A 23756-nucleotide genomic window follows, 5' to 3' on the forward strand; every position below is an offset into this window, starting at 1 on the left:
AGAAGAAGGAAAGGGCTTGTGTAGGCAGTTTTTTTTTTTCCCTTGACATATAAAGTTATGCACAGTGATACACAGTATTTTTATTGGAATTTCAGTGTAACAGCTCTGCAGCAAATATTGCTAACTGTGTAAAATAATCTTTCTGCTTTACGTAGATACTGTGTGTCATCGGTGTTAGCCACAATGGTGTGAGTGAGTCAGAGCTGATGGAACTTTATCCTGAACTGTCTTCTGCAGTGTTAGCCTCGCTCGTTCACAGCCTGCACAAAATGTGTTTGCTGACATATGGCTGTGGTTTGCTAAAGTTCCAGCATCTCCAGGTAAATTTTGTAATTCTGAACATGTGCACGTGAAACTCCAACCCCTAGGCCCTTGCTGGTTTTTGGATAAATTCTGTTGTTAACTAGGTAGCCTGTGATATATTTGTGTTTGTTAATCCATTTTCCTTAACATTTGCTCTGATGTTAAAATCACCTTGAAAACTACTAGAGCTATGATACCAGTATTGGTCAGCAGTTGAAAACCTGGCATTTCAAACCACCAGAAATTGCTGATCGATTAGTTATTAACTCCATGTGTCCTAGGAAATACTGGTTCCACAACAAACAAGCAGAATTGAAGGAGAAGGGAATATTATCCAAACAACCAGAGCTTTGGTCTAATAAAAGACAAGCTGTAGTGCCTTTGTCATCGCAAGATTTTCAGTTCTACAACATGAGACATGTTTCATAAAGAAATCTTGCATAGTGCCATGTGTATCATCAGCACTTAATAAACAAATTAAATGCATTCTCTTTCTCTTAATTATACTCTCTTTCAGGCTTGGGACATGATGAGATCAGAGTATATGGAAGAAGGTGAAAATGTTATTTCTGCCTATAGACAAAAACTAGTGGAGTATTTCACCTTGCAGCTAAGGTAGGTCAGAATTCCTCAAGATGTGCTAAATGGCAGGCTTTATGCCTCATGGATATTTTTGTTTTCTTCATATAGCTTCTTTGACTCAGTTTAGTAAATTATTATGGCAAAAAAACTCTGCAAAACCCTAGTTGTCAGTTTAGCAGTTTATTATTGATATCTTGCTTTTTAATCTTGAAAGATTGAGGACTATGGAGGGGAATGGGCATATAATAAAGTTATCACGTGAAAAGGTAGGGCATGAATTTATACCGCATCAGTTATTTTGTGGTAACTGACTCCATGTGGATTTTTAATTCCCAGTAAATGCTAGGAAATTTGAGGTTGCTTGGAACTTGAAGAAAAAACAGAAGACCACTTGCGTTCAGCAGGCAATTAGCACATATACAAGAGGAGGTCCAGTAGAACAGCTGAAGAGCTACAAGTTCATATCCTGCTTGAAAACTGATTTGCATTTACAGTCCCGAGCTAGTGTGTCCCAGCTGTGGGCTAGTGCTTACTGCTCCTCAGAGCATGCACTGTTGGGTAGCAGAAAGCCAAGAGGGCCACAGTGTGCCAGGGAAAGGAGGCACAAAGGGATAGTGAGCTGCTGCAGGGCTGCAATTCTGCTAGCAGGCACCGATTAGCCCATAATGGGAGGGAGGAGCAGCTTCCTGTGGGGTACCTGGGGGTTCCAACACCCTCTGACGTGAAATTAAAATGCAGATGTGAGAAAACAGAGTGCATAGGTCTTATAGTAGTCTGTCAGTTTAGACATTCAGGTATGGCAATTGTATGCTTGCCTAGTTTTCACATCAAATTGACAGGTTCTGTTAGGCTTCTGAGAGTTTTAATTTTGATTTGCTTTTCTTTCAATAGTCGAGACCGAGTGACTTGGAGAAGCGCAGATGAACTTCCCTGGCTCTTCCAACAGCAGGGTGATAAGCAAAAGCTACACAAGTGTCTTTTGAATCTCTTTGTATCCCAAAACCTTTACAAAAGGTACAAAGGTAGCCACTGCTTCGGCGGTTATAAACACCTCAAAGTAATTTTTTTGTCAGTATAAATCAGAAAATTACAGATATAGATTAAAGGAACTTAAATAGTAGAGGCTGAAATGCTAAATGCTGGTGTCATATAAATAATCTATTTTTTCTATTCTGTTACACCTGGGGGTTGGTAAAGGGATAAATACTGCTGTTGAACAGCATTAGTCTCCATGGATTGTCTCTGTAGATGCTGTAGCGTAAAGACAAAATTAATGCATATGGCCCTTTTCTTCTAAGCTAGCATCAGTCTGAATAGAGAGGTGTCAGAGATAAGATGAGCTTCTTATTTCCTTGTTAAAACAGGGGACATTTTGCAGAATTGCTGAGTTACTGGCAGCTGGTTGGGAAAGATAAGAGCTCTATGGCAGCTGAGTATTTTGACTCTCTGAAAGAATATGAAAAAAGCTGTGAGGGAGAGGAAAGTATGATCTGCCTGGCTGATCTTTATGAGACCCTGGGACGGTTTCTTAAGGACCTAGGTCTTCTCAGTCAGGTAAGTACATTTAGAGATTGTTGTAACAGCAAGGAGGCAAATTAAGCAGAGCTCAGTGTGTGCTTTCTGTTGCAGTTGTTAAATTATGTAGCATACAGGATGCTGCCTGCTGCCGTCATATTCTGAACTTCGTTGTTACAGGCTGTAGCTCCTCTGCAGCGGTCTCTGGAGATTCGAGAGACTGCGCTGGATCCAGACCACCCAAGGGTGGCGCAATCACTCCACCAGCTGGCAGGAGTTTATGTTCAGTGGAAGAAGTTTGGAAATGCTGAACAGCTGTATAAACAGGCACTGGAAATCTCTGAAAATGCTTATGGAGCCGAACATCCTCGGGTAGCCCGTGAACTTGATGCCCTTGCGACCATATACCAAAAGCAGAACAAGTAAGATTAACTACACTGGTGTTTTTCTTTCACGTGGAGGTGGTACAAAAATAACAGCAGAGATTTTCTTCCTGAAGCTAGAATGTTTCTTTGGTTCTTTTTTTAGAGTTTCATAACTTCCAATGCAACCGTGAGCATCCCCTCTGTATTCTTGTAGCAGGCCACCCAGCAGGGGACAACTTTTGTGCTCAGTTTAACAACAAACTTCTAACAAGTTAGAGATAAAGGAGGAGCATTGTCTGGCCCTAAGGATTTTGGATATTTTTATCTTTGACAAAAAGTGTGGGTTTTTTTCAAGATTCTTAAATTCTCCTCAAATTTGTACATTCAGGTAACTTAGAAGCTTTCCAGAATACTCAGTGATACTACGTTTGGCATTCTTCTAACACTGTAAATAACTGTTTTCAGATATGAACAAGCTGAGCAGCTGAGGAAAAAGTCCTTCAAAATACGCCAAAAAGCAGCAAGGCGGAAAGGCAGTCTGGTAAGAAAATGTTTGATATTTAATAAAAGGTGCATGCATTATGATATTTAATAACAGGGCATGTTGCGGCTCTGCTAAATAGATGATAAAGTGTGTCTGCAGAGCTGACAAAGCTCCAATGCTTTTGATAATGGAGGGCATAAGTAGTGAAGTAGCTTAGCAGCAGCTTTGGTAACTGCCCTTTCAACTCTGCTGGAAGGGGAGATGCATCAGTACAACTGGTATGGAGTTGAGAGAGGTGGAAAAGAAATAAGTGGATATATACGTCTTGGGGGTGCAGAATTACTGCTGATGCAATTGGCTGTCAAAGTGGCAATGGACAAAGGTGTTCTCCAGAATAACTGACGCATTCATCCTACAAATACTAGTGAACACAGTGCTCACTGCAGTGAATAATCCCAGTAATATTAGGTGCCATACTGAGTGTTTCCTTTTTTTTTTTCTTCTGTGTTTTTCAGCTACAGAGTTCCTCTTGTCATTCTTGAGCTAAGGGTTTGTTTGTCATGTAGTGCCTGTACTATAAGAGTTCATCTAGTAACTCCAGAGCTCTATTTGTAGCTCTACTGAAAGTAATGAAAAGCCATAAAAATGTTGCTGTTTCTACAGTGCTTAAAGACAAATGAATTTGGATCATGAAGATTTTGTCCATTTTTGTAATGAGTTCTGCTGCACAAATATTTTTATTAGGACTGAAAAGATCAAGAGTAGGTGGAGCATGTAACAATGGCTGTGCTTTTTACTTGTAATTCACTTTGCATCAAAGCATTAGCTTGGCAGCCCGTTTTACAAAGATCCATGTAAAGCCTTGAGTAATACTTTGTATGTATTTGTATATGGCATTTAGGATAGGAGATTAACTTGATTTTAAGTTTTGAGCTTATAAACCCAAGAATTTGATCTGAATTGGTTATTTGAACTGCGGAGTTTAAGCAAATTAGCATGTGTGATACAGGGAAAACAGAGCTGTACGACAGCACAGTAACTTAAATTTCTTGCAAGGATGTTTGGTGAAATTCACTGTTAGATTGTAAATAAGCAGAATGCCTATGTGCTATTTAGCTTGAAAACAGAACTTAGGTAGAATTATTGTGCTCCTTTGGCACCAGAGTCTTTTGATTTTCTGTCTTCAGTTGTACACTTTAAATGTAATGGTGATTGGCTTACATTACCTTGTGCTTTGCTGTAGTGTGGCTTTGCTCTCCTGCGTCAAAGAGCCCTGCAGTTGGAAGAGCTCACGTTAGGCAAGGATACACCAGATAATGCTCGAACCCTCAATGAGCTTGGAGTCCTCTATTACCTGCAGAATAATCTTGAGTAAGTTGTATTAATTGTGACATATCCACTGAATGTTCTCATAGATCTAAATGGAAGCAAAGCATTGAGAACTAGCATTAAATGTAGACGTGTGATCAAATACTCATTATGGTGCCATCCCTGAGTCATTCTACTGGTTTTTGTTTACTGTGAAATTCACTCATATTTTCTAGAGTTGATGCTGTTAGCATGTGAGTATTTACCAAGTCAATGCATTTTGTACATTCAGAATTGATGTTCCACAGTTAAATTTAACTAGCTTTTGTTGCAAATACCAGTTCTCTCTCGAAATTTATGCCCCCTCCACTCAGCTTCGCTATTTTGTGACCGTCCTTTGTAGTGTTCATTCTTGAACAGCAGCATTGTTGTTTTTCTGTGAAAAACACTCAAAATGCCAGTATTACAAGAAGCCATGAGTTAAATATTCACTGTGCTTGTAATCGTCAGGCTGTTACCCTGCTGGCCTTTTTAAGGGCAAAAGAGGACAGAGCAGAACAAAGGTGTTCTAAAAGCAGATAGAGATAAGCAGGGGTGTTGAAGAAGGGGAATAAAAGGTGCAGAGCAGTTCTGACTGCATGGTTAGCCACTCTTCACATCAACTTCTTCAGTCCACAGAGTAGTCTAAAACTGTGTGTTGTGAGGGAATTGTAAAGTTGCCTTAAATCCCACTCTACTGAACTGAATCTTTTCAGAGAAGAAAGAAAGTGCACAGCAAAAAAGCACAGAGTACGTTCTGGATGTATTTTTACATTCTTCCTATATCTGATGTTTATGTCACCAGTAGTTGTTGGATAACTACAGAAGTATATCATAATTTAGGATCTGCACACAGAATCTGTTAAATGCAGGACCTTTACAGTGAAGGAATTGATTTTTAACAGTTGTTGGAAATGTGGGGTTTTTCATCAGTTTACCCTCATGAAGTCACGCCGAAGTGACTGATTATAGAGGAGCGATATCTGTCTAATCTCATACAAGATCATTTTATATTCCACATTATTCATATGTAGTTCCTGTCCAACACAACCTACTTCTAGAGTAACTGTATCTCCACTATTTCATAGGTGAGCAAAAGTATAAACTTTGTTCTAGTGAAGGTTTAAGTCATTTTTTTTCAAGGATAGCGTTTCTCTGTTCTGAATCAGCAAGTCCAAGATTGCATTTTTTGATCATATGATGCAGTTAGAATGAAATCAATGGCAGAAGGGTATGTCACTTTATTAGTTGTTATATGTTATATACACATCATCCTCTAGCTCTTACATAGAGTGAACACCTTTTGACACTTGTCTAAGAGCTCCAGAATTGAACCTACAGTTCTGTGTATAAATGGTCTTCTTTTTCTCTAATGTGAAATGGATTTTTCCAATTTACTAAGCTGACCTCTTGGGAATAGTGTCACACAGAATTTGTATGTGTCAGGATGACAAACTGCCTGGTTATAATGGATGCTGCCAGTATTACGTGGGGATCACCCGTTGTTTGTGATAGAGGAACTGCTGTAAATCTGTAATGGAATTGTAGTATGCTACTCTAGTGAGATAAAATATGCCCTTTTGATAGGGAAACGCTTGAATGGTGGCATTACAGAGTCTTTTCTACTTTGTGACTTCTAGACAGATTCTGCTATGAGAATCTAGCTCATGACATAAAACCCATTCCAGTCTCTCCCCCTTTGGTATGAAGGCTGTCTGCTGAACCCCGTAATATGTTTTATATTTTTTAAAGTTACTTGAAAAATGTGTGGTGTGTTCTGAACCTTTACCTTGCATTCCACTACTGCTTTATCCATGGGAGTACATGACTGCTATGAGGAGTTGCCCAGAAGTCAGTAGAATGTTTTGAATAAGGAAGGATTACTTGCATAACTGAAGATGTAGGTTGAATTAAAGACACGAGCAGTTGTTGGGGTAGTGTAATGTTTGCTGAAATCTGCTAGACTGGCATTTCAGTCCTTTACAGGGGGGCTCCAAGTTTGCACAGGAATATATTAACTAGTCTCTATCTACACTCTTAATGGTTAGCCTGCACGGCAGGACTATGTGTGGGATGTATAGTTCCTCACTGCGTAAGTGAATTGCCGATCTGGCATTTGTTTATTCTGAGGAAAGTCCATTACCGGATATCAGTATCTATGCAGTTTCCAAGGCTGAGTTTGTTCTGTTTCAAACAGCCACTTCAGCCTGTACACATGTTACCAGCTTTAAAATATTGCTGAACGAATGTGTTCTGTAGGACAGCAGAGCTTTTCCTGAAGCGCTCCTTGGAAATGAGAGAGAGAGTCCTGGGACCCGACCACCCAGACTGTGCGCAGTCTTTGAACAATTTGGCAGCCTTGTACAATGAGAAGAAGCACTATGACAAGGCAGAGGAACTCTATGAAAAAGCTTTAGACATCAGGAGGAGAGCACTGGCTCCGGATCATCCTTCCTTGGCTTACACTGTGAAACACTTGGCAGTGCTATACAAAAAGATGGTAAGCACAAGCCTGTTACCTTTTCTCATCACCTAAATTAACTGTAATGCCTTGCGTTGTTACAGTCTTCAATCCAAAAGGAGTGGGGCATGGGAATTTTGTCAGCTACTGGTGTTCTACACACGTGCATAAAAGAGGTAGTCAAGTGGCCTCAGTCTGTTTCCAAAAAGCCCAGTAGCTTTTTCAAAACACACTTTGCTTAAAGAAAAGCTATTTCTGAATGTCTTCAGTGTCCTGCATGCTCAGTATTCACCGCAAAGAATTTGATTTGGTTAAAAGCTAGTGTTTTGGCTGCAGTGAAGGAAGCTCTTCCCAGCTGTATTTGAGTTCTCCATTGTCTGCTGTGTGACATCCACATAGAAGAGTTTGGTCAGATGTGTCTTAATGGAAAAATCATGTTTTAGGGTGTAGGAATAGTTCTTTTTACACAGTGACCTTGAACTTTACAGTCAAATTGAGAGAAACTTGAAGGCTCATGAGGGAGATAGTACTTTACAAATAAACTGTCTGGCTGAGCCGCCTCCAGCTTATGTTGGTTCAGTGAAAGATGGGAGTTACTCTCCTGCAAAATGCACGCGGGGAATAACATTAACAGTAGCATAAACTTCTGTGTTTCATCATTTCAAAATGTTTTATGAATATTTGTGTTTGCAGACAGTCATTCTAACCATTCAATATCATCAGTGTAAGAGTGATGTAAGGTTTCCAGCTGTTGAACCAAGATCAATTTCAGAGGATGACAAGAATTTTTTTCTTTTACATTTTCACATTTTACCATTCCTCAAAGAGAAAAGAGTCCTTTAAGATAATCCCTTGGATCAAATGCTCCTGTGTTTTTGCTCAATAATTGTTACCTGCTGTTATGTGCATGAAATTGTTTTGGGTCGCATATTCCCTGCTCACTTCAGCTTCTAATTTTCATGCTGCTAGAAACTGCAAAAGCACTCAATATTTGCATCAAAAAGCTCTTTGCTAGTTTGAAAGCGCACAAATTAAAATTCATGGTGAACTAGGGACACAGGGAAGAGTGGAGGAAGAGAAGGGGCAGGAATCAGGTGTAGAAAATGACAATTATTTATAAATAAGTATTTATTCCAGATGAATTACTGATCATCTTCAAACTGTGGCATGGTGATGCTTTGAAAAAATAAGGAGAAAATTTTATTTGAATTTTGCAATTACAGTGAACCATTATACAATGGACATTTGCAGTAGTTAATTTCTAATTGCTATTAAATATGAGAATTCACATTCTAATAATAGAAGCCTAAGCATACTTGTGAAGTATATCCAGTTAATGTGTGAGCAGATTCAAATTTGGAGGAAAACAGACTTGCTGGAAAAATAATCTACGGTAAAACTAGTTGGAATATGAGAGGGGGATTTTAGAGAAACCAAAGTCAAGAAGCCAAAGCCTCAATATGGGAAATGGGAAGCAACAGGTACTTGAAATGGCATTGGACACTGCAACTGTTCCAAAGAAGATGGTGCGAACACCTCTTCAGTAAGCAGAAAAACTGCTCAAAAGTTAAGGCAGCTACATTCCCATTCCTGTATCACCAGTCAAATTTAGGCCCTTTAGGACAAAAAATAAGCTCTGCTCTCATTTACGGCAGGATGAGGAAATACAAATGGAGAAAATTATTTGGATAACAGTACAACTGAAAATTCTTTTTAACGGCCTTCTCAATGAGACACTTGTGGGGAAAAAATAAATTAAGAAAGAAAGAAATAGACGTAGCTGAGGAACACATTAACTGGGAGTTGAATATGCTCAGTATTTTGGAAAATTAGGTCCTAATAAATATTCATGTTAAACAATCTGTGCATAATATAACTACGAATTAACCAAAGTTAAACCCTTATTCTGGACACAGTTATATCTTCTGCAAGGCTTTTTGTTTAAAATAGATTTTACTGTTATCCAGTTGTCTTGTGTTAAAATGGTAATTTTTTTCCCTGTTATTTCTAGGGAAAACTTGACAAGGCTGTTCCTCTCTACGAACTAGCGGTTGAAATTCGACAGAAGTCATTTGGCCCAAAACACCCTAGTGTAGCAACTGCTTTGGTAAATCTAGCTGTCCTTTATTGTCAGATGGTAAGTTTTTCATGTCCTACATGTTTATTATTCCTGTCTTAGGGTTTTTTTATGATTTGTACCTAAATGATACCAAAGAAACTTGATCACATTTAAAAGGAAAATTCCTTATAAGACTTGCAAATTCTTAGGTTCCATTTCAAAAATTGAAAGGGTGTTTGGCAAGGAAAATGTATGCAGGGAACAGATAATTGCTGTGACGGGTATTTCACAAGGACGCTTGGGCTACCGCTCCTTAGATTATTCAAAATGCCCACATGCTTTACAAGACTAGAGCTAGGGTACGGCATTTTCAGCGATATGGCGGTTATCACAGTATGATGGAACACAGCTCCACCACCGACTTGGAGGGAAACATAATACTTTGAAATTTATGAATAGTGCCCACCTTGATGAACTGCAACTCTCTGTAACTAAAAATCTGAGAAGGCTGTAGACTTTCTAGTCTACAAACAACATGAGATTCAAAGGAGATGCGACCAACTTACTGAATTCCTTGCTTGGCATCAATAGGACTGAGCTGTAGATTGTTTTCTGTATTTCTCCAATCCGCGTATCTGATTTTAAACAGGGATTAAAGCTGCCTCAGGTAAAACTAAAGAGCACTTGGTAACTCAAAACTTTCAGGACCGAGATTTTCAAAACTGCCTAGGAAGTCTAGACCCTAATTATTATAATATTAGTGGGAATTGCATTTTCAAGTGCAAGCCAATTGCTTTGACAGTCTCAATTATCATCCTCATCTGTCAACAGTATCAAGAACTCAAGCCACCTTTTTGGTTAAATATGCATGACTTTGCATCTAGGATGTGTTGATACTATGTTGGAAAAAAGAATAGCAAATGTAATATACATCTGTAACAAACAACTTTCTACTACCCAAAGAAAAAGCAGATTGAAGCTTTACCTCTTTATGAACGTGCATTAAAGATTTATGAAGACAGTTTTGGTCACATGCATCCTCGTGTGGGGGAAACTCTGAAAAACTTGGCTGTGCTGAGGTAAGATTATATGCTTTAGCCCTATAAAAGCGAATTACTATAAAAATTACTGGATGAAACAAAACATCCTGGACTTGTGTACTTACTAGGAAAGTAGAGAACCTTAAGTACACTTTGTTGATGCATGGTGTGCATTTCAATTTAAATGAATTGAGAGACTTGTTTTATTTGCTTGTTTCAACTTTGTTTTACTCTTCTCCAAAGCTATGAAGGGGGAGACTTTGAGAAGGCAGCTGAACTTTACAAGAGAGCTATGGAAATAAAAGAAGCAGAGACTTTGTTGATAGGTGGAAAAGCAACTTCTCGACACTCATCGAGTGGAGATACATTCAGCTTAAAAAGTGCGTTATCACCAAACATTTTCCCGGAACATGGACAAAGGTGATATAAACCTGGTCAAAGAAGAGGCAGTCTCTATTGTTATTTTAAAGCAGACATAAAATTATTAAGGCAAATCTATTTTTCCTAGGATAACATACTGTTTTGGGACCGACACCTGTCTTCATGAATGACAAGGAAACAAATGTTTAAGCTTGAAATCCTTCCATGTTAACTTTGCAGACTTGCATGGTACGAAGTGAGCTGCTTTCATTTTATATAGATACACATATTAGTTACTAGCTCAAGTTATAGCTAATACCAAAAATGTGGATTTGATACCTCTTAGCGTAAGCACCAGGATTGTAACAAGCTAGGTTGAACCAATTGAATATACTCTATGGGGTAGTTCTTATTTCTATGTTGTAATAGACTGGCTTAGAGGATTTGTGTATTTTTGTTTCATCAATCCTTTCTGCCTTTTCAGAAGCCTTTTAAGTTGTTTCTAAAGAGAGAGTAATTGTGAAAAAGTAAAAATAGTTCCACTGAAAGTTTTACCTGCAGGGTGATTTCAGCTTTAAGCAAACTTACATACAAGGGACTTGTGCAAAAATAATTGGTTTCCTCTGGAAGCTAATATAGCTAAACATAGCATCGTCTACAGTTAAAGCTGTTGTCAGATTCAACTGTGTTCAGTAAAAATACTTCCAGTGAGGAATCAGAATGAAGATGATTATGACCTGATTCCCTGTTGTTAACCCTTTAGCGATACTTTCACTATTTAATCTCATTGAATCCCTTAAAATACAAGAATGTTTGTACTAGCTGGAAAAACCTAGTGATGCAAAATAGTTTGCCATCAGATAAAGAGACACTCATCAAATCTACCTGCATGTTGTATTTCTTAATACCCTCGTCATCTGGAAGAATCAGTTTGAAGTCTGTTCTCATTGAGTGCATAAATCCATGAATCAATTTAAATACGTACTAAAAAAAGACTATTTATAAAAAAATTGAATGTAAGTGAAAAATTAATTGAAATCTCACTACAATGTTTCAGAGGCAACTGATGTAAAGATTTATTTGATCCAGTTTGAAAAATGCAAGTGGCCTTTACCTCAAAGGGATACTTACCTTCCACAGTATTTTTTCCCTTTTAGAGTAGAGTTAAATATAACCCATTTCAGCTCTTGTTCTGGTTAGAAGGAATTTAGTATTTTGGTAAGGCTGTAACTTGACAAAAGAAACAGTATATAAAACTGATAGAACAAATATACAACCCAAATTTGGTTTTTAAGATTAAGATTTAGTTGAAAAAAAAAATAAGGAATAGCTCTTGAAGGTATTACAATACAGCAACAAGAGTTAACGCTTTTTAATAGCTCTCTGGATATTTTCCTCTTACTTCAAAAAGTGGGTTTTTTGTCAAAGCAAGAGTTTTTCCACTGTATTCCTGTCACCTTGAAAAAGTTTGAAAATTGGAAAGGTCTTTGCAGGATTGTTACCAAGTAAGGAGAGAGGCAACAGCAAAAAAAAAAAATAAAAACCAAACCAAAAAAAACCATAAAACCCTCCCCACCCAAAAAACCCCCACCAAAACCTCAACCTTCTCAGCTTGTGTTTCTGTGGCCTACTCTTCTCAGACCTGGTAGTTCCCTCCTCTAAAGCCAGCGTTACGAATTCTCAGATGTCTGGTCTAGCTTGTCACCTCTGTTCTGATTTTAACATGTATAAGGATGTATCTTGCTCTCCTAAATAGTTTTCCTTAATGTTGCTAGCTTAAATAAGAAGCTACTTTCTAGACCTTCAGTGTTATATCAGACTTTCCCCATTTCCTGATTTCCAGTTCTGAACTGTTATTATTCTTCCTTTGAGTGACTTCTCTCCAACTTATTCATAGGCTGCAGGGTTGCTTTTGGAAGAAAAACCAGTCCCTAAAAAGTAGCAGATCCCAACCAGCCATGGTCCGTTAGCAAAGACGGTGAGGAAACAATACGCTTACCCTGTCAACCCAAAGAAAACTTTCTACGGAAAGTAGAACAGGATCACGAGTAATAGTGGAGGGTCTTGCAGGCCAGGCCGCGTGTTGGCTGTAAGCTTATGCAGCTATAGTCACAGCGCTCTTAAGAGAGTTGTTCGTGTATTTGCAGTTGTACCTCATGGTACAAAATAATAAGTTGTATATCTGTCTATCTGGTGCATGCCAAATAATGCTTCTGTGTAGGAGAACTCCACCTCAAAACAGTGTCACCAGTTTCAGCAGAGATGATTTAACCATACAGTCAGAATATCAACATCTCAATAACGTTTATGATGCACTGTAAAAACTGAAAGCTTCTTTTATAAGACTGCCAAATAAACAAAGCTGGACTAAACCATTGCAATGTGCTTTAATTTTTTAGTTCGTAACAAAAGAAATCATAAATTTTCCATTATATTTTATAGCGGGAGTAGATTATACTTGTAAATGTCTTCTTAATGAAAAAAAAAATCCTTAAAGCGGCTTTTTTTTTGATGCTGTTTATTTTTAAATAATTTTAACCATTGGCACATACAATCATCTTAATGTCTTTTCTAATTATTTCAAATTCTTCTTGTATATACAAGTTGAAAGTCTGAAAGTAACACGAGAACCATTTTGCATACTCTGTAAGTGGGCATACAAAAGTGTATTAATTTGCTCATAAAACTGTACATGAAGTAAAATGGTAAACAGTTGCCTCTTGTGAAGCTGTCAATCATGTGGTAGCAGTCATGGCAGCCAAACAGTTAAGAGTCAAGATTAACTGAGCTGTTGTAGAAGTGAGTCAACCTTTTGCCTCAGGATCTCCAGAGCCAGGTGTGTGCCTCACTTTTATTGTTCCCAACAGAAAGGTAAAGTCACAAAGAAATGTAAATTAACACTTAAATTGACACTTGGATCAAGCTAACGTAGACTTAGTGACACAGATTCAAGTATGTACCTTTTTAATGATCTCGTTTTTCTGTTTCCCATCCCTCTTTACAGTTCATTTCTAAAATCCGGTTTCTCCAAAACTGAACTCAATCCCAAAAAAACACTTCCATTTTACAGTATAATGCACCACACCCAAAACCCACCCAAAAGCTCCCTCACTAACTTCACAGATCATTTTCATGTATATAATATAATCTAGTGTCAGCTGTGGAGGAAACAGGTTTTGAAGTTTGTAACCGTTGCTTAGAAATCAAACATTTTTTTAACTCAGTATTCAGTCAGCTGCCCTAAGAAACAGAAGCACCTCCCCAGTATTACTCTCTTCTTACATGCTGGTTGGATACTGCTGCTACCATTACTAGCTGGTTCTGTGTTGGCTGCATCATGCTGTGGAAAGGTTTTTTGAGGAGCCCAAGTTGGAAATATTTGTATTATACTGCAAAGGCTGAAATTTACATTCTTCTAAGCCAAATCTAATAACGATCAAGTCCTATATCAGACACACGCAACAGGTAAAATATTTGAAATTGATACACTTGCAGTTCTGCAGGGTACTGGCACTACAGGATGTGTACATTTACAGGTCAGTTTAACGTGATAATTTAAAAGGTAATACGACTGTACTAACATTATTTACAAGACAAATACAATAGCTCAGCTACTCCACAGAAGATATTTGTAACACTAAACAAAGTTTAGAGCATCTAATTTTAGAAGCTTTCCTATGTAAACTCAGATTAAGTATATTCCTTAATATAGCCCATATGATGGGGATGAATCAGAATTACAGCTAAACTTTTAATAACCAACAAAAATATAGTATTTAGATTTTTGAAGAGAGAGACAAAGTCTCCTGTTCTCTCCAATGCTGCTGGTAATTCGTACAGATTTTGTCATGAAAAGCATCTGCCAGCTGAAATAGTGGCATGCCAATACCCAGCCTGCTAGTATAATTATCTACTAACAAAAGACTTTGCCTTGTTGCAGCATACTACAAGCACTGTCATATACAAACCATATAGGCAGCTATTTAAGAGCAAGCAGTAGTAAAACATTGATAAAACCAGGGAAGTTTAAAAAAAATTCCAGAGATATTTAAGGCAGATGAAAAGGCTGAAATGTTCTGTTTACTCAGAAAAAGTAGCCACAGCACGATCCACACCAAGAAATTACAGAGACCAGTGAACGACGAGTACGAGTGCCTGGAAAATCGGGAGCAGCAATACGAGTGAGGCACGGTCATCATCTGCCCTTGACCTATTCAATCCACTCCAGCAGACTTCATCTTTCACTTGTCCTACACTATGTACTGTTCTCATCACGTGATAGTGCATACAATGTGCTATGCCTGCTTTTGTTAGTTTATCCATCTCCTTGTATTTTCAACTGAGTATCTGGACACTAGCAACGCTGAGAAACTAAAATTTGTAGTAGCACAACTCCCTAGACGTGAATAGACAACAGAATATAAACAAAGCTTCCTTCCTGCCCCTGTAACAGTTCCACTTCATCAGAAATGTAAAGATAAGCTTCAGTGGAGATTAAAAAAAAAAAAAAAAGTCTGGTCTTCTCAAAATCCAATGTCAATCCAAACTCCCAAAAGTTGTACTTAATATTTGTTTTGCTACATGTTTCTCATCTTGGCCATGAGTTCTTCTAGGCTTTCTTCAGACTCTGCTACCGTTTCCTCAGTGTTCAAATTCTCTTCCTATTAGGAACAGGAAGAAAAAGTTGGCAACAAAAATAGCAAACAAAAACCCCCACACAAATAAGCTTTATTGCTGTTATACCACACCATTTTCCTAAAACCAAGGACTCAATTGCAAGATTAGGCCTAAGTGATTATAAGCTTAAATTGTAAACTATTCTGACTAGGATCTAGAACATTCTGGCTGCAATACACACAGATTCTGTGTTCCCCAGGTATACTAATTGCTCTTTGACTACATACAGTTTTTACAAGATAAATACGGTAAAAATTCATTAGTCACCAAAAGATCAACTGAGAAATTAACATTTGTTTTCCTTCCCCCACCCCCCAAACACATTCATTCCTATCACCTCAAAACTACATTCACACTAGCATCCATACTTCATAGAAACACAAAACTGGACCACAGAAGGCACTAATCAGATGTACTGAGGTACAGTTTCACTGGAATTGTTCAAGATGGGATTTTATTTTAGGTTTAAAGGGTAACCAAACTGGCTGGTATTATAAATTTAATCTACAACATGTACTTCAAAAATTCATAAAGAATAAATACATTACCTTGTTTGGGATAGTATATGCTACAGTAATTCCCTCAGGAAGCTCAGGTACGGGGCCAGATGCAGCCTTCAGCTCATCTTCTGAAATTTCTGATACTAACTCGATGCCTTTGCATTAGAAGGAATTGAGAGCTCCATTAAAAGTTAGAAGAAAAAGTTCTTTAATCACTATGTTATCACAGTAAGAGGAAAACAGCAGCTACTTTTCCGAAATAGAAAAAAATTTAGAAGCAGAAAGACCTTTGATTTCAACTACTTCATTCCATTATCAATACAAAATATTTTCCCTTTACAATATATGAAATGGTTCTGTACAGGTAACTTACGGACAAGAATGGCACCTCTCCTACAGGACTCCCTTGTCCTTACCATTTAAATCTTACCGTGAGGACACTTCTCCCAATGGTAAGCTGAGATTACTTCCTATATCATGTAATAAACAGAGTGTATATATCCATTCTTGAAATGGTTATCTAAAACACGCTTACCATTCCTTAAGACAATTCCTTCTAATTTAAAGCCCTCAGAGGAATATAAAAATCCTCTGAGGCTGATGCCTCAGCACAGTGGTTATGGAAATGACAAATGCTCTTTAGTTACATATTTAAAAGGAACACACAGTGAATACATCTTCTCGCATCTTTCATATCTTCAGACCATCTTCTGAGGAAGTTTTGTATTCAAACGGCAGTTACATTTTGAGCCTACAACCTGCACATTACACTAAAAATACATCATCAAGTTGTGGTAACGTTACTGTCAAAACCTGTGAAAAGCCAGCAGTAACTACACAGTATAAGTTACAAAAAATAGGAACCATAAGATGGTTCATCTTCATCACTTCAACCATAAGAAGTGTGTTCACCCAAAACAAGGACTTTAATTGAATCTCGGTACTGGGAACATCATTTAGTCTCCAGCTGATTACTTACCCCAGTCATTGTCTTCGTGTACTATTTCTTCTTCCTGTTCAATTACTTCTTGTTTCGGTCGTGCAGCTTCTTTTTTCTGAAGGAAAAACACAAAAAGATAAAAAACATATGTAATAGTCCAATTTTCAAAAACAGCAAAGAAGGTCAAATCTAATATTCACACTTCTTTTAATATTTAAGATATGCAGTCACCATTTAGAACTTTGTTAGGCATAAAAAGGCAGAATACCTGCAAGTTAAAAATAACCAAACCCATTAACACTCAAAAATACATGACTGCCAGAAAGGCTGAGCAATTATTGTAGAAGAAAATACTATCTGGCTGAATGAAAGCCATTCTGCCTACCCTTTGCTTTAAGATAAGTGAGTACTGTATTTTTAGAAACACATGCAACCATCTGAAGACAAGGCTGCTGAAAATTGGAGTAGCAATGAAAATTTTCTTTTACTACAGATCTGTAGCTTGCTTTGTTCTTAAGACTTTAAGGGGGGGGAGGGGAGAACAAAAACATTTTTACCTTATAATTTTCTTGCTGTTTTCTGCAATTTTGGTCACTACATTGTGGGTTTGGCTTCATAGACATAGTTGGAAAGAAATCCTGCATCGCATTGTAACCAAGATAGTAACTCACAGTACCAAAATTTAACAGGTATCTACAAACACAGAGAAAGCAGGCCCTTATATACAGGTGCAAACCTAAAAAGTCAGTTGCTCAAAGAATAATTCTTCCTCAAAGAACTTTTAGAATACGCTTTCACACTACTGAAGTTGTAAAGAGTTACTGTAATAGTCTTAAAATAAGCTGTAGTCACCCGACAACAGCCTAACTGCGTCAACATAGAACCCGGTCCTCTTGTGGTGTAAGCGTGTGAGAACAAGTCAGCTACAGTCTCAGAAAAAACATGTTTAGAGTAGTATGTAAGCAGTTTTCTCCTGTGCCTTAATCCATTGCTTGAAACACTCAGGTGCCCTGTATTACAATGGGAGAGTTTTCAACAGCTAATCAGAACCAGTGTAATCATCTTTTCTGTAGGGTCAGATTTGCAATGAAAATAAAGATTTAAATTAAGCTGCAATGTTTGCATTCTTCATTAAAGAAAAACACATGTTGCTATGCAATTTTATATAATACCTCTCTCCGCACAGCTGAAAATGGAGCTTTGTTGTTTGTAGGCACGCTTGCAAATGGTACTTTTAGTCTTTGTGACTAGAAATTTTTGGATAACTGACAAAACCAAGCTAAGGCTAAAACCAGGCTAAATAAGACCCTATTCTCAAAGATGCTTGTAAAACACGGTGCATCATTTTGAAACTGAGTACAAAGTTGTTCAAATATTTTCCCTGCAGATACATGCAGTTCTTTTAGCAGTTGGAGTCATGTGACAGGACTTTTTGAAAATATTAAAACATGTCATTTTACATGCTATATAACTACTTTTAATTCACCTCAGGTTTTTAGAATACAAATACTGCAGGAGAAATTATTTATTCTTTGTCCATATATGAAACTTCAAAGACAAGTCAGCACTGTAGCATTTATTGTGTATAACTTAATGATGTCAAATGGGAGCATGTTTAAATGCAGAACTAAGAAAAAAATGTGCGTGTGCGTATGCAGTAATAGAAATTCTTAGGAAAACTCTGAAGACTTTTTCTTACCCCTCAAAACTTCTATTAAAAACAGCAGCTCCAAAGTAAACACACCAATGATTCAAGCAGTGTATATTTCAGCCCTGTCCAATGATACCTTTAGGAAACAGGCCAGACCCACCATTATGAAATGTTCCCTCAGATTTCTTTCTCTTACTGTGCTGTACATTGAATAGTAACAACTCAGTCACTTACTTCAGAACATTTTGTACAAGAATTCCTGCCACAACACCCATAGTTGTAGGAAGACTAGCTGCACAAACTCCTTCTCGTTTTAATGTCTTCTCATCAATATTTGCAGCAACTACAAGTGGAGGAGCACACTGAGGGGAAATAAAGAAGTTAAGTTTAAAAAAAGTATTAAAAAAACCCCCACAGATCACACAAAATTTTAAGCTACTCCACCAGCTGTGCCAGGATCACATTCACTAGCCAGCTAATCTTCATATTTCCAATCCTGCTTTAAAAGACAAACAAGCAATTCAGCAGAGCACTGCATACCGCAAAACAAGCAGATTCACCAGGTATAATCAGCTGTATATGTCCCGACACTGCGTTTTCACTCACTCCAGATTCCATCCAGATTTGTCCAAGTTCATTGCAGGCCTTATAAACACAGAAACACACACATCAGCACTGCAGAAGTTTAATGAAAAGAAAAAAAAAAAACACCACGTTGTAAATTGGGAGCAATTAAACACATTGATCTTCCTGCATTAAGACAAAAAGGCTATGATCAGAAAAAGGAACATGAAAAGGTAGAATAGAAATTGTTTATCAAAGGACAAATCAAAGGACAAATTAAAGTTGTCCTCGTGAAGCCAGCCCTTTGTGCTTTCCTGAGGACCTAAGATTTTTGAACAAATACAGGCATTAGTGATCCAGTTACTAGCACGCTACACAATCTAATTGCACAAACTGCTTTTAGAGGCATGGATACAGTGTATCTGTGTACCTTCAGTGCATGCAATTTATGGATCAAGTTAGCTGCAGGGTAACAGAAAACACGCGTTTGGCGTATACCCTACATTGGCTGCTACTATAAAGAAAAACAGTTTGATTAGGTACACAGTCTTAAGACATTTTTAGTATACAAAAAGTCATATGAAGTATACAATTAGCTACACATAGTCTTTAAAAAGTTTGTAAGATTTAACATACCAGGCTTTGATCATACCTTTATATAAACAGGGTAATCTGGAAAGACAAAGAGGGCTTATGACACTTAACCTTTTTACTAACCATTAGCTGCTAGTAACTTAAAAGTCTACAGTTATATTTATACACATAAAATGTGTTTTATAAGAACTGGGTGAAAGCTCAGATTCTGTTTCCTTAAACCAAGGAGGAAATTTCTTAGAATATTCTTGGTAGGTTCCTGTCTTTTCTCTAGTCCCCACAATTCCTAACATTATTTACAGGAGAAAATAGACCTCCACAAGCTCATGCCTTCAATGGCCTTACCGTGTTAATTGCCATGCGAGCTTCAAAGTTGTCCACGCAGCTTAGAACAAGATCGACAGGCTTCCCTTCCTCTAGTGCACCGTTACTGAAATAAGCATCAGAACTTTGCATGAAATTGCTGGCAGAACAAAATACCAACATGGCAATCAACATGCTGCTTTAGAGTACAGAAGCACATGGGAAGCGTATTTCTAACAAAACTTGAGCGAATGCAGAACAGGATACAACTAGCATCTTAGATCTACAGTAGGAACTGAAGCTGAACTGAAGCTGAAGCATGCTGAAGCTGGGATTTAAATATATGGGCATTTTAGATTAAAAGAAGTTCTATATAGTATACACTCTCAGTACAAAGTATTGGAGAATTGTATCTTTGCACAACATAACTGCAAATGGGAAAAGTTATTTCAGAACTTCTCTGTGAGATCTGCTAATAACTATTTTTTCTTCATTCTATAAAGCATACCTGAAACTACTCCAGAGCAGTCAAAATATGATCTGATCTGTTTTCTATAATGGGAAAAGCCTGTAAGACCTGAAGCTTTGGTTGGAAATCTAAAGATGCACTAATATAAAATATAACTATGTAACAGTAGAAATAAATGCCAACTCTAGAGAAAAGATCTAGGCAGAAGTGTCTTCATATATACGTATTTCCCACTGGTTTTCAATTGGAAGTCATTAAATTGAAAAAAACCCAACAATAAAAATGCGAGGGTGTATTTAGAGCCACACACCAGCAGAAGGTGAGAGATTTTACCTTATTCTATCCATGAAATGTTCAAAGTTGTCCAGCGTTGTGATGTTGTAGTTATGTACTTCAAATTGAACATCAGGATTAATATTCCTTATGGAGGAAATAATATGAGTCAATGTTAATAAATACAATGATAACTTGCATTCTACTCCCTAACTTCACAAGTGTAGTTACAGTCTTAAGCTTCCAGTCTGAAGTCTAGAATATGCCCATATTTGTCAAAAATTTACAGATTAGATGAGAAAAGAAAAATCACAACATATCGAAGTGGTATAGTTCATACCAAGCTTCTGAGCAAAATCAGCTATACTTAAAAAGTAGACTTACATTAAGGTTTTGGCCAGTACAAAAGTGTCCTTAAAGTATCAATCATTCCCACAACTATTTTATACCCAATTTTCCAAATTAGATCATGCTACTCCGTGAGCGATTAAGAATGAAACGTCAGTTTTCTGGAGCAGCATCCTGGGTAAATACATTTTGATACCCACTTCTCTAAGTTATACCTCAAAGTATGCTCTGCTGCTTGCACTTTACTTAATCCAGCTTGATGAGGTTGGAAGAAGAGTCTGTTCATGTTTGCCAATTCCACTTTGTCATAATCAAACAGAAGCAACTATAATAAAGATTGTATTAACATATGTGAACCTCCAAAGACTCTGCAACCAGAGCACTATGGCAAGGCATTTTAAACAACAAAACTCATTCTAAAACCAACAACAACCCCCCCCAACCGAACACCCCCCCACCCCGCAGTCCCGCTCAGTTCACATACAAAAGTTACCAACATCGTAAGTACGTGAAAGACTGAATTCTAACTGCCATTCAGCAGGAACTGATTCGTTAAGTCATGAAAACCACTCTTAATAAAAAGCAATCTGTTCATTTGATCTAAACTAAGAATATTCAACAGATTATCTACATGAACACTATCAACTGTTATCACATTCCTACTTGCTGTTATGGCATTAGCTAGAAATGTGTAATTTCTTTCATTTGTCTTGGCATGTAGTTCTTCAAAAACAATTCACTTAAAATACCTACATAATACATGGACATGTTGGATCATTATAAATTCTGAATCAACTGTCCAATGTCCTTTTCTATGCCCAAGATGCTGGTCTTCAAGAAATGCTCCTTCAGAGGAAGGGGGAATAAACTTTGCAATAAAAAATTGCATCACCTCTGTATTAAGAAACTTCTTAAAGTTCCAAGAGTAAATGGTGAGGCTTTGCCTGGAAATACAAACATCTAAGCCATTCCCCAAATTCCTCCTTTAAAGAAAAATCCTGCTCTATTAACTCTGGAGGTTCTTGTTATCTATACACACATCAAATTATTTTAACTGCTGCTAAATTTTTAGCTCTAAGTCTGCCACATGACAAACTAATGTTTGTGATAAAAATATCTGTTTGACATCTACCCCATTTCAATTTTGTGAATATCAACTTGTTCTCACAACATAAGACTTAATCTTCTATGCGAGTTACCCCCTCCTTTTTCTTTATTTTGTTTTCCTTTTGCAATAATCCAGTATGAAGGCTAGATAGATGGGCTCATACAAGAGCACGGAGAAGACAAGCATCCAAACAAGAATCATCCACATGATACAGGATTAAGCCCTAAGTAAATCAATTTTACTAGCATAAGAAAAATACAGACTCTTCATTTGTGACATTTACGCAAGTGCTGTTCTTGAGTGCTTTCTTCACAGTACTTTTTTATTTGGGAAAAATCAACTGAGTGAAATTGAATCTAACTCTTTATGAAGAAGACTGGTCCATCTACTATAAAGAAGTAGAAGAAGGAAACTCTCATTACCTTACCAATGCCACACCTTGTCAACATTTCAGCAGTCACACTGCCAACTCCACCTACACCTACTACTGCAACTGTAAAGGTACGGATTTTCTGCAGAAAGAAATAAAATACAGATCAGTATATCAAAAGTGGTCCTCACAGGGAAAAAATGCAAGGCTGTTTTAATGCAGATAGAATCCTACCTCATAGTCTTTGACAATTCCCATTCTTTTTAACGCCATCAAGCGACTACAAAGAAAAACAGCAGCATTATACAGAAAATGTTCTCTACCTTTCTAATAGCAATTTTGCTTTTCAGATATTTAAAATCACTTTTGCTTTAAAAATAACCCCACCAAGCACCAAACTCAAGCCTGCTGTTTTCACTGCAGTTGTAATTGCCAGCTAGATACAGTCTGAATGAGATAGTAGATGCTTTCCTTTTAGCAACAGCAACAGAGTACTAACCCTGCAGAAACTCATGTACTTATTCAGTTGGTATGAGTAACATCAATGAAATCAGGAGGACCCATAGCTGTTTTTGTAAATGAATCCCTGATTTACAGAATGAAAGCCTACACTTTTTTCCGGAACGAACCATATGGCAGCAGGTCAGTGAAGACTCTTCCACTGTTTTCTGATCAATTTGATTAGATTTACTCCAACATAACATTAAAAAAAAAAAAATTAGAGAATATCAGGTTGTGAGGATAACTGGAAGAATTTTAAAGTAACATTTTATCCTGCTACTGCATTTTTTCATTGAAAGTAACAGTGAAAGTACAAAAATCGATTTGTATTAAAGCAATTCATCCTGAAAAAAAATAATGCATCAGATTTCCAGAAGCACTGAGCATTAGAAGGGATCCCAGATGCTCAAGACCTCTCTAAACCAAACTCTAAAATAGGTAAGTTAGAGGAATGAGAGTAAGATCTCACGTAATACCAACACCTGCCCCATTTATTAGCGACGTAGCTGAAAAACTCACAGTTTCTTCTCTCTGTGTGCTGTAAAGCAAGATAATACAAAGTAACCCCGAGGTACACCCCTGCCAGCCCAGCCAAGTGGGAAATTTGAGAGCACCTCTCCCCTCGCCCCCCGGCCGCACCTGTAGGGGTTGGAGTCCGTCACCTCCGGGCTCATGCTCTCGATGCGGGCCCGCGGCGCCCGCCGCCCGCCCTTCTCCCGGGCCAGCTCCTCCTCCAGCTCCCGCACACGCCGCTCCAGCTGCTCCAGCCGGCTCGGCTCCGCCATGGCAGCGCCGGCGACACCTCAGCGACACGTCCCCCCGTCTGAGGGAGCTTCCGGGAGCGTCAGGGAGCGCCGTCCCCTGCTCGCGCCGACGCCTCAGGGAGCGTTCCCATCGCGGGGGGGGGTCTCCTGCCGCCCGACAGCGGGCAACGAGCGGGCT

General features: G+C 38.0%; 2 protein-coding genes across 4 annotated transcripts in view; one reads left to right on the plus strand and one right to left on the minus strand.

Moving 5' to 3' along the window:
• The window catches only part of NPHP3 (nephrocystin 3), a 29593-nt gene extending 16705 nt beyond the window's left edge, over positions 1-12888 (plus strand). For all 3 annotated transcript variants that reach the window (XM_076331053.1, XM_076331054.1, XM_076331055.1), the window contains 11 exons: positions 156-320; positions 821-918; positions 1777-1899; positions 2250-2439; positions 2581-2822; positions 3231-3306; positions 4493-4620; positions 6856-7096; positions 9069-9194; positions 10080-10195; positions 10400-12888. In XM_076331053.1, the coding sequence (XP_076187168.1) occupies positions 156-320; positions 821-918; positions 1777-1899; positions 2250-2439; positions 2581-2822; positions 3231-3306; positions 4493-4620; positions 6856-7096; positions 9069-9194; positions 10080-10195; positions 10400-10580 (1686 nt within the window). In that variant the 3' untranslated portion in view covers positions 10581-12888. The remainder of the gene's footprint in view (positions 1-155; positions 321-820; positions 919-1776; positions 1900-2249; positions 2440-2580; positions 2823-3230; positions 3307-4492; positions 4621-6855; positions 7097-9068; positions 9195-10079; positions 10196-10399) is intronic.
• A 7-nt stretch (positions 12889-12895) lies between these two features.
• Positions 12896-23735, minus strand: UBA5 (ubiquitin like modifier activating enzyme 5). The gene is made up of 12 exons (XM_076331056.1): positions 23454-23735; positions 22548-22593; positions 22366-22455; positions 21051-21160; positions 20548-20634; positions 19788-19872; positions 18825-18929; positions 18519-18646; positions 17191-17326; positions 16673-16748; positions 15742-15848; positions 12896-15177 (listed from the first exon to the last, which is right to left on the minus strand). Exons 1-12 carry the CDS (start codon positions 23597-23599, stop codon positions 15094-15096), a joined length of 1200 nt encoding a protein of 399 aa, XP_076187171.1. The 5' UTR covers positions 23600-23735; the 3' UTR covers positions 12896-15093.
• Positions 23736-23756: the final 21 nt, after the last annotated feature.

The sequence above is a fragment of the Aptenodytes patagonicus genome, chromosome 2 (assembly GCF_965638725.1).
Source record: "Aptenodytes patagonicus chromosome 2, bAptPat1.pri.cur, whole genome shotgun sequence".
Classification (NCBI taxonomy): Eukaryota; Metazoa; Chordata; class Aves; order Sphenisciformes; family Spheniscidae; genus Aptenodytes; species Aptenodytes patagonicus.